At 38.7% G+C, this 15,958-nt stretch overlaps 1 protein-coding gene across 1 annotated transcript; it reads left to right on the forward strand.

Annotated features, from left to right (window-relative positions):
• Positions 1 to 2,197: 2,197 nt before the first annotated feature.
• LOC307120367 (CD48 antigen-like) lies at positions 2,198 to 7,781 on the forward strand. Its single transcript, XM_079807380.1, has 6 exons — positions 2,198 to 2,296; positions 2,885 to 3,217; positions 3,421 to 3,717; positions 3,803 to 3,919; positions 4,589 to 4,650; positions 7,690 to 7,781. Exons 1-6 carry the CDS (start codon positions 2,257 to 2,259, stop codon positions 7,771 to 7,773), a joined length of 933 nt encoding a protein of 310 aa, XP_079663506.1. The 5' UTR covers positions 2,198 to 2,256; the 3' UTR covers positions 7,774 to 7,781.
• Positions 7,782 to 15,958: the final 8,177 nt, after the last annotated feature.

Consider the following 15,958-nt stretch of genomic DNA (forward strand, 5'->3'; position numbering starts at 1 on the left):
CAAATGGTGATACCTCCATTAACCAAGAAAAAATACACAGACTCAAAAGTAGCAAAATGCTGAGCCACCGGACTTAACCAAAGGGCACCTTATTTAGAAAATGTGAAGGAGGGGTTACATCTGCTCGAACCCCTTATTTTAGACATTCGGTCTCTACCTTATACTAATGAATAGAATTAGAGAATTGTTCATGGCGGGGAGGCGACATTAATCATTTACTTTTAAAACATGAAACCTTTTGGATTTACACACTAGATACCATTTTTACCAAATCATGTGTGAAAAATGTCAAAAAATACGTGTCCAATTACATACAGTGTTTCTAATTCCAACATTCCAATTAGATTTTGTCTTAATTGCAATCAATAAAACTGGTTTATTGGCATATTGGGTAAGTGTGATAACTGCATTAAAATAAAAATGCAATATTAAAAAACAACAACACCTGGGGGTAAGGACAGGCGAGGCAAGAGAAAAGGAGATGGAAGGATGAGGAGAGATAGAGAGGAGAGAGGAAAATAAAAAACAAAACGGTTCCCAAAATGCACTGCCGCTCGGTCCTCAACCAGCCGGGAGAACTTCTTCACGATGCCTGGCGGTGGCACTGGACGCCCCATGTGGACGGCCCTTTTCCCACCCCCCGTCCCCTAAGAGGCCAGCGACGGCTCCTCATTGGCATCGAGGCCCTGTTCCCACGGCACCTGCTCCTCTACATGCTGGCGGCTGGATGCAGGCTTGGACGTTGGCCAACTCCTCTGACCTGATGGCAGCCGTCCCTCCATGCTATGGCAGATGTAGGCCAGTATTTGTCGCCTAGATGAGCCCTCCAGCTCCACCACCTTGAGATCAGATTCCGCTCTGATCCAACTTGATGACACAGCGACTTCCCCACAGCAGTGAGGGCTCTATGACAGCGTATTCCTCCTTCCTTCTGGGTTTTTGGCACCAATGTAGTAAGGTTTAATAGTTCAAGGAAGAAGGAGGCGGAAACCAGTGAATGTTCAACGTAACTAATTCCCAAAGTAAACAAACAACAAAATGAAAGTAAAGAGGCCGCCCCTTACGGACGACTGCCACATATAAAACACAACACAAATGTCCCAGGCCTAGTCCTCTCTCATCCTTCACTGTTGTTGCTCTTCTTGTCCTTTTATCCTCCTGGAGCACCTCCATGAGAAACTCAAGGTCGGTGTGGTGCTCCATTCCCATGGCTCTCAGCCTCACCCTGCTTGCCACAGTGCCTCAAGCAAAACTCTTAGACGTCTTTTAAAGAATATATGCCATGAATTTCATATACTTTTGAAAATCGAGCGTTTATTTGATCCTCCTTGATATACTCACATTGTCACAGTTGTAAACATGACGACTTTTTTCTTCTATAAGGGTGTTTGGTAACATGACGGCTTTGTTTTCGGTTAGACCAGTAAAGAACGTGTCACACACGAGAAATAATCTAAAATCTGTTTTTTTTTTCTTTAGAGGTGCTACTTTCTGCCATAATTTGTTGTCTTTCTGTCACCGCATCTACTTCTATGTACCAGATCTTCGTAATCTTTTGGAGGTTTCTGCCTACTTGCGGATGCTGTAGCCCCTCCCACTTGGAGCACAAGCCCCTCCCACTGAGATGTTTCCAGGCAGAAGCGATACCTACTTGTCTTTGGTAACAATAGTTCCTCATCTTTGTTCAATCCTTCAATGTAGATCAAAGAGTCTGAGCTGTGCATAGAAACAGGAAGAGGCCCCTCACCACATGTCTAAATACCCATCGTCTCTCACAAACAAGTTTGTCTACCAACAGATCAAATTACAAAACGACCGCAGAGGTTTCAGGTATGACTCAAAAGCTGAACTTCAGTCAAACTGGTAATGTGAGATGGCAGATAGTTTTTAACTTTTTTGTTTTTTCCACACAACTAAATAAACTGAATCTATACAACCATTTTTAAATCACTAAGGGTTATTCTCAAACTCACACAATATTCTTCTACTTTTACCTATTGAACACAACTATATCTTTCAACAAATTTAGTCAATAGCAAAAAAATTAAGAATGTCATTATCAGTTCATATGGGCATTTATATATATATATATAGAAATAGAGATATAGGTATAGAGGCATAGACCTATGTTCAAAACTCGCTCAGAGCATGTGTGTGAAAGTAGGAGTGTCAAAAGATTCACACACCAAGCACCATTTCGCAAGACAGTCTTATCAGATCAGACGTTTCGATGAAGAACTAAACAACATTTTTACGATGTTTTTTTTATTCTGTTTGTGTTGCTGGAGTCTGATGGGTAAGTTAAAAAAACATTTGTATGTTTTAATTTCAGAGTAATAAAGCTGCTGCTACAGTTCAGATTTTAAAAACTTAAACTTTATTTTCTACTTTTATATGTACCAGATCAATATCATGAGATTTACTTTGAATTCAGGTCTCTGTGTTTAATTGGAATTTTAAATGGGAATTTCCAGGCTTTCTATTGTAGCTATGAACGCCTCTCGAATTGAACTGCATTGAGGTCTCAGGTGTGTTTTTTGTGATCTTCAGTATCGTAATTTCGAAAGATTACAAATGCACATTCTTCCCAGCAATTTCTCAAAAATATCCAACAGAATTAAACTTGTACTTTCAAACTGTTTTTATCATGTTTTTTTTTATTTTTTTATACATTATGTAAATTCACACATTACATTGATATTTACTCTATAGTAGATGAGTTTAAAAAGTCCTAAAGATCAAATTTTGACCTTTCAATCTGCTTTTGTGTCTTTGCTGCTGCTCTGGATGTTCTTCAGTTCATACTTAAACAATTCATCTACATCTGATATCAAGCTTTGTAAACCAACAGGATCCTTAATCGGTCTCTCTTCATGTTCTTCAGGTGTGTTTGGGGCCGAAACAAATGAAATACAGTCAGTGTCAGTGATGGAGGGAGATTCTGTCACTCTAAACTCTGATCTTACTGAAATACGTAATGACGACATGACATGGACATTTGGAGCTGAAAAGGCTATCATAGCTAAAATTAAAAAAAAGAAGCAAATCTTCTCCACATCTGATGTTCCTGATGGGAGATTCAGAGACAGACTGAAGCTGGACAATCAAACTGGATCTCTGACCATCCCAAACATCACAACTGAACATGCTGGAGTTTATGAACTACAGATGCTTGCAGCTAAACTGTCAAGAAAAATGTTCAGTGTTTCTGTCTATAGTGAGTAGAGATCACCAATCCTGGCCTCTATATTCCTTCTTTTTTTTTTTACTATTTACATATTGCAATGTTTAATCATTTATATTTTGAGATCACAGACACTCATCATCAACACACTAAACACTCACTCAACACACTGAACCGAAAATAAGATTGTTGATTAGATTTATCCAGATTTCACTCTATTCTCTCATGTGTTCCAGCTCCTCTTCCTAATCCTGTCATCAGCAGAAACTCTTCACAATGTTCTTCATCTTCATCATCATCATCAAATTGTTCACTGGTGTGTTCAGTGTTGAATGTGGGTCATGTGACTCTCTCCTGGTACAAAGGAAACAGTTTATTGTCCAGCATCAGTGTGTCTGATCTCAGCATCAGTCTCTCTCTACCTCTGGAGGTGGAATATCAGGATAAAAACACCTACAGCTGTGTGCTCAACAATCCCATCAGCAACCAGACCAGACATCCCGACATCACTCAACTCTGTCACACATGTGCAGGTACAGCAGCACGACTGATATATGTGATTCACTCATTCACTTACATGAATGTCTCTCTTTATCATCACAACAACCTCTCCTTCAGGTCCTCCAGTCTCTCAGATAGTGCTGATCTCTGTTGCTGCTGCTGGATCTCTGTTGATTGTTGTTGCAGTCGGGATCTTCTGCATCTGCAAAAACCAAAGAAAAAAGGATCAAGAAGGCAAGTGTTACCTACAGCTTGTAAACTAAATATTTTAATCAGTTGATAACCCTAATTATCATTCAATCACACTTCCCCCGGTTTCACAGTCAAGGCTTAAACTAGTCCAGACTAAAATGCATTATTGAGCTTGTTTTAACTGTTTAAATATGTCTTAAAATATGTCAGTGCCATTGTTATGTCTCAAGATTCACACCAGTAATGTTTGTAGTGAACGTTTACAAAAGCTACCTAAATGTCCTAATTGAACGAAGGCCGAATCCTAGCTTAATCTAAGGCCTATCTGTGAAACCAGGCCTTATTCTCATAATTTTAGTAGTTAATGCCCTCTAGTTTCTTTTTAATGGAAGAAACCGAAACAATGTGTGCAGTATCGGTATATATTTGCACATAATGTCACTGGACCACATTCTTTACTTGTCTCAAACATAAACTGCATTAAAACACACTGTAAAATGCTTATCTACATTATTTCAATTATAAAACAGCTTTCTCCAGTTTATGAACACAATCTTACTTAAAGATGTGTAAAGATGACAATGTTTCATTTGTTGAGTTTCAAAAAAATGATGTGTTAAGAATATTGTTCTAAATATAATTACTACATACTCTGCTATAATGTCAAATCCATAAATGATATTAAATCTATCATTGTTATTATTTGAACAGATAAGCCTTGTGATGGTGAAATAACGTATACTGAGATCTACAGAGGAAATGCACACAGACCGGTAAGATGCATTCAGTCCCTGTATTATTTTAGCAGCGAGTGAGATTTTGGTGTGCGCTTGGGTTTTTGTCTGTATAATGATCTATCACACACATTACACACAACAGAATCATGTCAGATATTATAAAAGCCATAACATTATAACAGCAGACACCTCAAAGGGACACCTCTATACTTTATCTACCCCTTAAAGGCCCACTGCAGGTCCTTGAAACGCACAGCATTATTCAATGTGTTGACGTTATTTCCCCTGAAACTGCACCCCCCCCCCTTTTTAAAACAGCCAATAGCGTTTTGTTTCAGCCACAGCTTCAGCGTCTATTTATAGTGTAGGGGGCGGGACGCTTCAGATTCTAGAGAGCATTTGATTGGACAGAAGATGTGATGAGAAGATGAAGTCTGTGATGATGTCTTCAAAATCTATGATTCATTTTAACGGAAGTGAGAGACTGAAGTTTTGAATGCTTATATTTCCTAAACGCAAATTTTGTCATTGTTTTGAAACACACCAGCTTATTCATAACCTTAGGCCTTTAAGGGTACATAGGCTGTCCATCCAAGCATTATATTTCCGTGGCTAGCGTTTTTTTCCAATTGTTTTCAATGTGAGCATCGCGTTTTTACCAGTTGTTGAGAGCTGTTCAACTTTGAATGTTCAACTTTGGGTAAAACGCAGCTCTCACTGTTACTTTTTACCCAGCTGTCCAATCACAGTGGGGACAAATACCACACCAACAAACTGCCACATTCTGCTTGTACAATGTCAAAAAATGACAACAACAAGAATAACGGAGCAAAATGGTTTAAAACAAGAGCCAGAGCAAATACTTTACATTGTATCGACATTTTTAAACAGAAACAATACAGAAACAAACCATCTGTGAAATGAGATACTAGTAACACTTCCGCGGATATTTCGTATCATAACAAGCAACGCGTCTCAACTGGAAAAAAGCACTCAAGCATATCTTCAGCAGAGCGCTTGGCGTTTTCAGCTGACAAAAATGCTTTGGTGGACACGTGGCCTAAGAGTACATATTTTTTATCTAACTAAAGTACTAGTTCTACAGGGGTAGAGAAGGTACAAAGGTGTCCCTGTGAAGGTACTGCCCCATTGACAAACTGGTGTACCCCATAAGGCACAATTTTTGCATATTTTTCTGAAAGTGTACTTAAAATTTGATCCATCTGCACCATGCGGCACATTAGGCGCTAAGCAATCTCCAATGGGCTCGATCAGTTGCAAATGTTTCAGCTTCGTCCCAAAGTAGGTCCACGGTGCGCACGTCTTCAATGAAAGTGCGCCGCCATGTTTGTCTCAGGCATCCTTGCTTCCGCTTCCCATGGGATGGTGTCCACAACATGGCCATCTCTGTTTTATCCCGAGGTTTACTGCAGTCAGCCGGATCCAGATCAGATGGTGGACCTGCGCCCAGACATGACTAACGCATCCCTGAAGTGTCTGCAGAGACCTTGTCAATTAGACTCCCCCTGAAATTGCCTCACAGACACGGCATCCTCAATAAACCCGTCTCCGGCGTGATGACTCCGATTGTTAGAATATTACAATTTAATCATTTAATCGATACGCCATCCTCAATAAAACCGTCTCCGGCGTGATTATTCCGATCTTTCGAATATTCCGATATAATATGACCCCTTTCCTGTAAAGTTGCCAGAATAATAATCATACGCTGTTTGTTAATTGGCCAGAGGAGAACTGGCACCCCGATTGAGCCTGTTTTCTCCCAAGGTTTATTTTTCTCCATTATGCCCCTGATGGAGTTTTGGTTCCTTGCCACTGTCGCCTTTGGCTTGGCTTGCTCAGTTGGGGACACTACATTTTCAATTCAATATCCAAATGAATCTAATTAGTAAAATAAATTTACTTTATAAACTTAATTACTGATCTGCCCACATTGTCACTGTATGATAATTGAAATGAGCTGATGACATCACCGTTTTCTCTGGAGCGGCTGTACGGCCTAATCAAATTCTGTTGCATTATTCTCCTGTTTAACACTGTGAAGCTGCTTTGAAACAATCTGCATTGTAAAAAGCGCTATATAAATAAGATTGACTTGACTTGACCTTTGGTTCCGGGGATAGGCAAATAATATGGCCCGCGAAAGCGGTGCTCGACCGTCTATATATCTATTCGGGGGTGGGTAACAGTTATTTCCTCATTGCTGACATTGTCACCGTATGAGACTTGGAGTAAATACCGAAGACATTGCAAGACGTTTAGACGTATGGTGATGTTTGCCGATGATTTCCAGGTCTCACTCTTGCAGATTGCTGTGGGAATGACAATCAAATTTAGACGTCAGATTTTTGTTCCTAGGGCGATTGCATTGGATCAGCCGTATCCACCTCATAACCGCTGTGGCCTTTCCTAGTCAACACGCAATGTCTTGGCCTGATCAACTTCGTCCAGAGTCTGTAGGTCAACGTCTACTGGAATTTGTGCAGACGTAGCCTATACGAAGGATCTTGCTCTTGGACGTGTTTATCCAGAATCCGTCTTTTTCCGCTTTCCAGAGCCGCAGTTAGCTTGCAGAGTGATCGTTGAGTAGAACCGAGCAACACGATATCATCCACGAAATGTAGTCATCAACCTACAAACCTACACTGTCGAATGCTTCTGTAAAATCGATGAAATTGACCGACAGTTTCTGTTGTAGTCCAACACTTTGCTCGATAACTGTTCTTAAGACGAAGGAAGATCCACAGTGTAATATTACTTAATTTCAATACTCGTTTTTCTAGAAATGTTTACTTTTGAAAGATGAAAAATTAGCTATTTTGCATCACCATTTGATGCCCAAAATTTGGTGCCTGAAGCGAAACGAATGAGAACTCAATCTCAATCTGCTTCATATTAGCCTAGCAGTAAGAAGAAGATATATATTTTATCAAATAATATTGCATCACTGTTATTAGTAAAAAAAAAAAAAAATCAATCTTCAGTATGCCACAATTTTTTATATAATAATTTTATCAGTATTATATCTTGTTTTTTTGTGTGTGTTTTTTCCAGAAAGTTAAAGAGGAGGGTCAAGTGGTGTATGCATCTGTCGCCACGAGTGAATCCCAAATCCAGAGGAAATTCAGCATTGTTTGACCCATTGGAAAAAAAAATAGTTTGACTCTTAAAGGAATAGTTCACTCAAAAATTAAAATGATCCCATCATTGACTTGCTTTCAAGCCATCCCAGGTGTATATGACTTCTTCTTTCAGTCGAACATAATTGTGTACGCACTTACGGCTGTTGCTGGAAGCCAGTGATAGTTATAGCTTATAAAGTTTTAAATATATATATATATATATATATATATATATATATATATATATATATATATATATATATATATATATATATATATATATATATATATATATATATATATATATATATATATATATATATATATTTTTTTTTTTTTTTTTTTTTTTTTTTTTTTTTCTTACAAAAACCCATCGCTTCGCTTCAGAAGGCATTTTTTAGAGCTTCAAAAACTTGGGCACAATTCAATCCCATTACAAAGCTAGGAAGAGGTAGGATATTATTTAATATAACTCTGATAGTGTTCAGATAAAAGAAGAAAGTCATATACATTTGTGGCTTGAGGGCGAGTAAATTATGGCATAATTTTCATTTTTGGCCGAAATATCCCTTGAAGGACTTAAATACATGACCAACAACAGTATTCTGTTCTTTTAAAGGGATAGTTCACCCACAAATGAAAATTGCCATCTACTCACCATTCATGCCATTCCAAAACCATAAGACACAATAAAGCTATTTTTAATATTCTTATATTTTGTCCATCCATTGTATAGAAATGATACTGTTAAATACATGTATTGTTTAGTAGAATTCACACAAAATTGTTCATTTGCATATCCCACATGTAGCTGTCTGATCGAATTGAGCGCTTTCCTCTTTAATTGTTGTGATGTCAGAAGTCAAAAACTTCCGGTTCTGTCGCCTCCTCTTCACTTTTGTGTTGTAACTGAATGGGAGAGGTAATTATTGTAATTATTGCTTTTATGTCTATAATTTCACTTCAATTAATGTGATTGTTTTTGTAATTTTACCCTTTTGAGTAATATTTTGTCTCCTGCTAAATATGTGGAAATAGAGAGCACATGGTGACAAGTGTACATCATATTTATTTGAGCGAGAATGTTAAACACCCAAGTCAAATTGCATACGGCTTTCCACCGGAAGTAAGTTATTTTAGTCTTTAAAGTTGTAAATATGGATTTTTTTTTTACACGAACGCTCCACTTTGCTTCAGAAGGCCTTTATTAACCCCCCCGGCAGTGTTGGGGAGTAGTTAACTACATGTAGCTAAGCTACTAACTTAACTACATTTTTCAGTAGCTTGTCAGTAGCTCAGTTGCTTTTAAAACAATGTAGCTTTTCCCGTAGCAAACTACTTTTTCCAGCAAGTAGCTGTGTAGCGCAAACCAAAAGCTACATTCCGTTTTGTGTTTTGACAAGCCTGCAATGCATTGAAGCGGCACAGTGTTTTCTTCTTATTTGATCACATACCAAAATCGTGTGTATATATATATAATTTTATTTATTTATTTATTTATTTTATTTTTTTGTCTACTCCTATTTTTGTCTACTCCTGTGTATCAAAGTTGCTTACATTTTGTTCTTGCATTGATGGGACATGACAAATTTTGTAACGATTTTGCACTATGACAGTGAGTTTGAGATATAGACTAAATTTGAGTATTGTATATTTGGATAGTTTACAAAATAAAACTTTACTCTTATCATAATTGTATTGCATTGTGTTGTTTTAAACCCCAAACATTAAACTTAAAACATTCTTCATTAACGATTATTCAGTTATTTGTAAATATGCAATTTAATTGTAAAAAAAATAAAAAAATAAAATCAAAGTAGTTTCGATGTAGCTAGCTACATTTTGGTAGTAACTTGTAGTGTATCTAACTACTTTTTCAGAAGGGTAGCTTGACTGTAGTTTAACCACTTTCATGTATAAGTAGCTTGAAGCTTGTCAAACTACTGTTTCAGAGTAGCTTCCCCAACACTGCCGTGTGGAGCAGTTATATGATGGATAGATGCAATGGACTTCAAAATCTAAACAACAATCACTGCCATTATAAAGCTTGGAAGAGCCAAGACATTTTTTAATACAACTCTGATTTTATTCGTCTGAAAGAAGAATGTCATATACACCTAGGATTACTTGAGGGTGAGTAAATCCTTTTGGGTGAACTATCCCTTTAAGGTTAAAGGGTTAGTTCACCCAAAAATGAAAATTCTGTCATTAATTACTTACCCTCATGTCGTTCGACACCCGTAAGACCTCCGTTCATCTTCGGAACAGAAATTAAGATATTTTAGTTGAAATCTGATGGCTCTGAAAGGCCTCCATTGGCACAATGCACGGTTCACTCTCAAGACCCTTAAAAGGTACTAAAGACGTTGTTACAAAGTCCATCTCACTACAATGAATCAGTGAGTCTCACTGATTCTTAACGCTTCGAAGCTTCATGATGCCTTGTTTTGAAATCGTCATAACTATATAAGTCGTTATTTAGGGTTTTTTTGTGCACAAAAACTATTCTCGCCGATTCATAAAGTTATTTTAGAACCACTGTAGTGAGATGGACTTTGTAACGACGTCTTTAGTAACTTCTAAGGGTCTTGAGAGTGAACCGTGCATTGTGCCAATGGAGGCCTTTCAGAGCCATCAGATTTCAACTAAAATATCTTCATTTGTGTTCTGAAGATGAACGGAGGTCTGACGGGTGTCGAACGACATGAGGGTAAGTAATTAATGACAGAATTTTCATTTTTGGGTGAACTAACCCTTTAAGGGCGATTCATTCTAAAAGGCTGCTTGTTAGGGGCCAAGCACCGAAGGTGCGGAGGCACCTATTGTAATCGTTAGATTTCTTATTAGGGGCCAAGCACCGAAGGTGCGGAGGCACCTATTGTAATCGTTAGATTTCTTATTATTATTAGGGGCCAAGCACCGAAGGTGCGGAGGCACCTATTGTAATCGTTAGATTTCTTATTATTAGGGGCCAAGCACCGAAGGTGCGGAGGCACCTATTGTAATCGTTAGATTTCTTATTATTATTATTAGGGGCCAAGCACCGAAGGTGCGGAGGCACCTATTGTAATCGTTAGATTTCTTATTATTATTATTATTATTATTATTATTCCGCCATGGAAGTCTATGGCAGCCCATAGAACCGCTTGCGGGAAAGTTGTGAAATTTGGTACACTGATAGAGGTTATTACCAATAGTACCCACACCAATTTTGGAGTCTCTAAATCAATCTCTCTAGCGCCACCACCTGTCCAAAGTTTGACTCATGTTTTTGCTAATAACTTTTGAACCATAAGGGCTAGAAACAAAATCTTTTTTTCTTTCGATTTATTGGTTTAAGCCGATTCGATCGCACCCTATGACGTCATTTACATCATTACAATGTTCCCGCCATTTTGAATTAACCGAAACCCAACTTTTTCGAACTCCTCCTAGGCCGTTGGTCCGATTTACACGAAAATTGAACCAGATCATCTCCAGACAGTGTTGACAAAAAAACATGGAATTCAAGTTGATTCGTTAAATCGTTTTTGATTTACACGCAAACAAATTTTACGTAATGCTTGAAAAAACACACTTAAGCCAATATCTCCGCAACGCTTTATCGTATTCAAACCAAACTTGGTACAAGTCATCACAAGCATGACTTGAGGCAACATGCAGCGTTTCGGCGCAGCGCCACCTACTGGTCCGGAGATACGAAAAATGGCTATTTTTGCTTATAACTTCTGAACTATTTGTCCAAAAATCATAAAAGTGATCTCGTTAGATTCAGGACGGCATGCCGAGTCGTCTGATATCCAATTTTACCATATCGGCCATTTTGACTGTCGGCCATTTTGAATTATGTTCTAAAATGCTGTATTTTATGAACGCATGAACGGATTTTTACGAAACTCGGTATGGGTCATCAGCACGATGTTCTGAAGTAGCCTGACAAGTTTCAAAACAGCGCCACCTAGTGGATAATTTTTTTTTTCAAACGCCTATAACTTTAAGTGGGGTTGACTTATTTTCATGGGACTAACTTTTTTTGTCTCCTGAATCCTTGCCAAGTCCAACGATACCAGACTTGCCAGGTTTCAGCGTATGGTTTGTGCAGCGCGGTAATTTAGCGCTTAAAAAACATTAGCTGATATCTTCGAAACCGCTAGTCCGATCGAGACTAAACGAGCGCCAGAAAATCGGAAACATAGGTCGATAGCTATACGTCAATGCCCAAATGTCAAAATATTGATAGTAAGGGGTAGTAAAATCCAATCAAAGTCAAGTGTCAGTCATTTTTTACATGTTTTTTCATATAAATGTCTATAACTCCAAAACGAAATGAGATATTTTCACCAAAATTGACACACACATGTATGGGCTCAATCCGATGACACATAAAAAAAATTGTAGGATTGTGCCTCTTGGTGGCGCTATAATAGAACAAAACATGACATTGGCACTGTACAACTCAATGTTTTAATGTGGTGTTTTAAAGTCCCTGTAAAGGCAATTCTGAGATTTGTTTCTAAACACATTATAAATGTTAGAAATGTATTGCTGAAACACATTACAAAGACTGTGAACTATGAAGTACTGAATTCAGAAGTTAGACCGTTAAACAGTTTTTCACCGTTGCTGTGTTCAGGATTTTCTGGGCGGGGCTAAAACGGTGGCTCGATGACGCACTGAAGCCACCGAGCCTGGCTCCTCCCCTAACACGATCATAACTAGAGCACATTCGCATCAGTTCGATCGCGAGTTACTGTTAGTACTGTTAGTTACTATAGTCAACAACTTGCATAACAGCTTACAAAACAAAAACGATGAAGAGGTGGATTAATTTTGTGAACAGCAACCTTGATGGAGAGCTGAGGATCATCACCGACACCTACCTCTGCAGTGACTTTACACCGGTTCGTTTTACAAACTTTCACCGGAGACAACTGGGATTCACTGATAATCCGCTGCAGAACCGACTATCCCCCGCCCAGGCCTTCATCCTCCCGTCCCGCCGACATCTGGTGCGTCGTGATCATAGACGCTCGTGATCAGTGAGTGTTGTCTTGTGTGCTACTGCCGCTTTCCCGCGAGTGGGCGTGGTTTCGGCGCCGACAGCGGACACACCCCCAGCGTTTGAGAGCAGAGAATGCTGCTCATTTTTTCAGGTTTTTGATAAGCTATTTTATGTACTTCCCGGATTTTTTTATGATTCAAATTTGGCTGGGTGGTTAATAACACATTTATCTGTGGTGTGAGGAACTCAGAACACATGTTTAGTTTTGACTTTACAGGGACTTTAACGGTTTTGCTTCAAATGTCTTTACTCATTTTTTCAGTTGGTCTGCTGCTATCTTCCTTGTTTGCTTCTGTTGCGCTTGGCCCCGTTAATGGCTGCTTGCAGCTATATTTATTATTATTATTATTCCGCCATGGAAGTCTATGGCAGCCCATAGAACCGCTTGCGGGAAAGTTGTGAAATTTGGTACACTGATAGAGGTTATTACCAATAGTACCCACACCAATTTTGGAGTCTCTAAATCAATCTCTCTAGCGCCACCACCTGTCCAAAGTTTGACTCATGTTTTTGCTAATAACTTTTGAACCATAAGGGCTAGAAACAAAATCTTTTTTTCTTTCGATTTATTGGTTTAAGCCGATTCGATCGCACCCTATGACGTCATTTACATCATTACAATGTTCCCGCCATTTTGAATTAACCGAAACCCAACTTTTTCGAACTCCTCCTAGGCCGTTGGTCCGATTTACACGAAAATTGAACCAGATCATCTCCAGACAGTGTTGACAAAAAAACATGGAATTCAAGTTGATTCGTTAAATCGTTTTTGATTTACACGCAAACAAATTTTACGTAATGCTTGAAAAAACACACTTAAGCCAATATCTCCGCAACGCTTTATCGTATTCAAACCAAACTTGGTACAAGTCATCACAAGCATGACTTGAGGCAACATGCAGCGTTTCGGCGCAGCGCCACCTACTGGTCCGGAGATACGAAAAATGGCTATTTTTGCTTATAACTTCTGAACTATTTGTCCAAAAATCATAAAAGTGATCTCGTTAGATTCAGGACGGCATGCCGAGTCGTCTGATATCCAATTTTACCATATCGGCCATTTTGACTGTCGGCCATTTTGAATTATGTTCTAAAATGCTGTATTTTATGAACGCATGAACGGATTTTTACGAAACTCGGTATGGGTCATCAGCACGATGTTCTGAAGTAGCCTGACAAGTTTCAAAACAGCGCCACCTAGTGGATAATTTTTTTTTTCAAACGCCTATAACTTTAAGTGGGGTTGACTTATTTTCATGGGACTAACTTTTTTTGTCTCCTGAATCCTTGCCAAGTCCAACGATACCAGACTTGCCAGGTTTCAGCGTATGGTTTGTGCAGCGCGGTAATTTAGCGCTTAAAAAACATTAGCTGATATCTTCGAAACCGCTAGTCCGATCGAGACGAAACGAGCGCCAGAAAATCGGAAACATAGGTCGATAGCTATACGTCAATGCCCAAATGTCAAAATATTGATAGTAAGGGGTAGTAAAATCCAATCAAAGTCAAGTGTCAGTCATTTTTTACATGTTTTTTCATATAAATGTCTATAACTCCAAAACGAAATGAGATATTTTCACCAAAATTGACACACACATGTATGGGCTCAATCCGATGACACATAAAAAAAATTGTAGGATTGTGCCTCTTGGTGGCGCTATAATAGAACAAAACATGACATTGGCACTGTACAACTCAATGTTTTAATGTGGTGTTTTAACGTTTTTGCTTCAAATGTCTTTACTCATTTTTTCAGTTGGTCTGCTGCTATCTTCCTTGTTTGCTTCTGTTGCGCTTGGCCCCGTTAATGGCTGCTTGCAGCTATATTTCATCTTCTTCTTCTTCTTCCGCCACGAAGTCTATGGCAGCCCATAGAACCGTATGGTAAAAAGTTGTGAAATTTGGCACACTAATAGAGGACAGTCTGAAATGTCACCGTAGCAAATTTGGAGTCTCAAACTCAATCCCTCTAGCGCCACCATCAGTTCAAAATTTGACTCATGTTTATGCTAATAACTTTTGAACCATAAGGGCTAGAAACAAAATTCTTTTTGCCTCTGATTCCTTGGCTCAAGACGATTCGAATGCACCCTATGACGTCATTTTCCGTCATAAAAATTTTCCCGCCATTTTTAATTTTCCGAAAAACCTACTTTTACGAACTCGTCCTAGACGGTTCATCCGATTTGCACGAAAATTGAACCAGATCATCTTCAGACCATGCTGACAAAAAATCTTGCAAATCAAGTTGATTCGTCAAATCTTTTGCGATAAACGCGCAAACAAATTTTACGTAGCGGTTGCAAAAACACTCTTAAGGCAATATCTCCGCAACGCTTTATCGTATTCAAACCAAACTTGGTACATGTCATCACAAGCATGACTTGAGGCAACATACAGCGTTTCGGCGCAGCGCCACCTACTGGTCCGGAGATACGAAAAATTGCTATTTTTGCTTATAACTTCTGAACTGTTTGTCCAAAAATCATAAAAGTGGTCTCGTTACATTCAGGACGGCATGCCGAGTCGTCTGATATTCAATTTTACCATATCGGCCATTTTGGCTGTCGGCCATTTTGAATTTTGTCAAAAAATGCTATATTTTACAAATGCATTAGTATATTGTTACTAAACTCGGTATGTGACTTCCTTGCTATGCCCTGAAGGTACTCAAAAAGTTTTAGGGCAGTGCCACCTTGTGGTCAAAAGATATAACAAACTTGACAAAAATGCTAATAACTTTTGATTAAATTAGCCTAGTATATTGAAACTGGTCATAATAGAGTCATTGGCTCATGCCGATTCAATTGCAACCTATGATGTCATTTTCGGTCATGATAATTTCCCCGCCATTTTTATTTTTCCAAAAAACCTACTTTTACGAACTCGTCCTAGACGGTTTGTCCGATTTGCACGAAAATTGAACCAGATCATCTTCAGACCATGCTGACAAAAAATCTTGCAAATCAAGTTGATTTGTCAAATCGTTTTCGATAAACGCGCACACAAATTTTGCGTAGCGGTTGCAAAAACACTCATAAGCCTATATCTCCACAACGCTTTATCGTATTCAAACCAATCTTGGTATATGTCATCACAAGCATGACCTGAAGCAACATGCAGCGTTTCGGCGCAGCGC

This window comes from Gobio gobio (genome assembly GCF_949357685.1).
Source record: "Gobio gobio genome assembly, chromosome: 24".
NCBI classification, from domain to species: domain Eukaryota; kingdom Metazoa; phylum Chordata; class Actinopteri; order Cypriniformes; family Gobionidae; genus Gobio; species Gobio gobio.

Coding starts and splice junctions, on each gene's coding strand:
- LOC307120367 (XM_079807380.1), top strand. CDS start 2,257: ATGTTTTTTTTATTCTGTTTGTGTTGCTGGAGTCTGATGG. Junction 3,920..4,588: donor AAGAAAAAAGGATCAAGAAG/GCAAGTGTTACC, acceptor TTATTTGAACAG/ATAAGCCTTGTGATGGTGAA. Junction 4,651..7,689: donor GAGGAAATGCACACAGACCG/GTAAGATGCATT, acceptor TGTTTTTTCCAG/AAAGTTAAAGAGGAGGGTCA.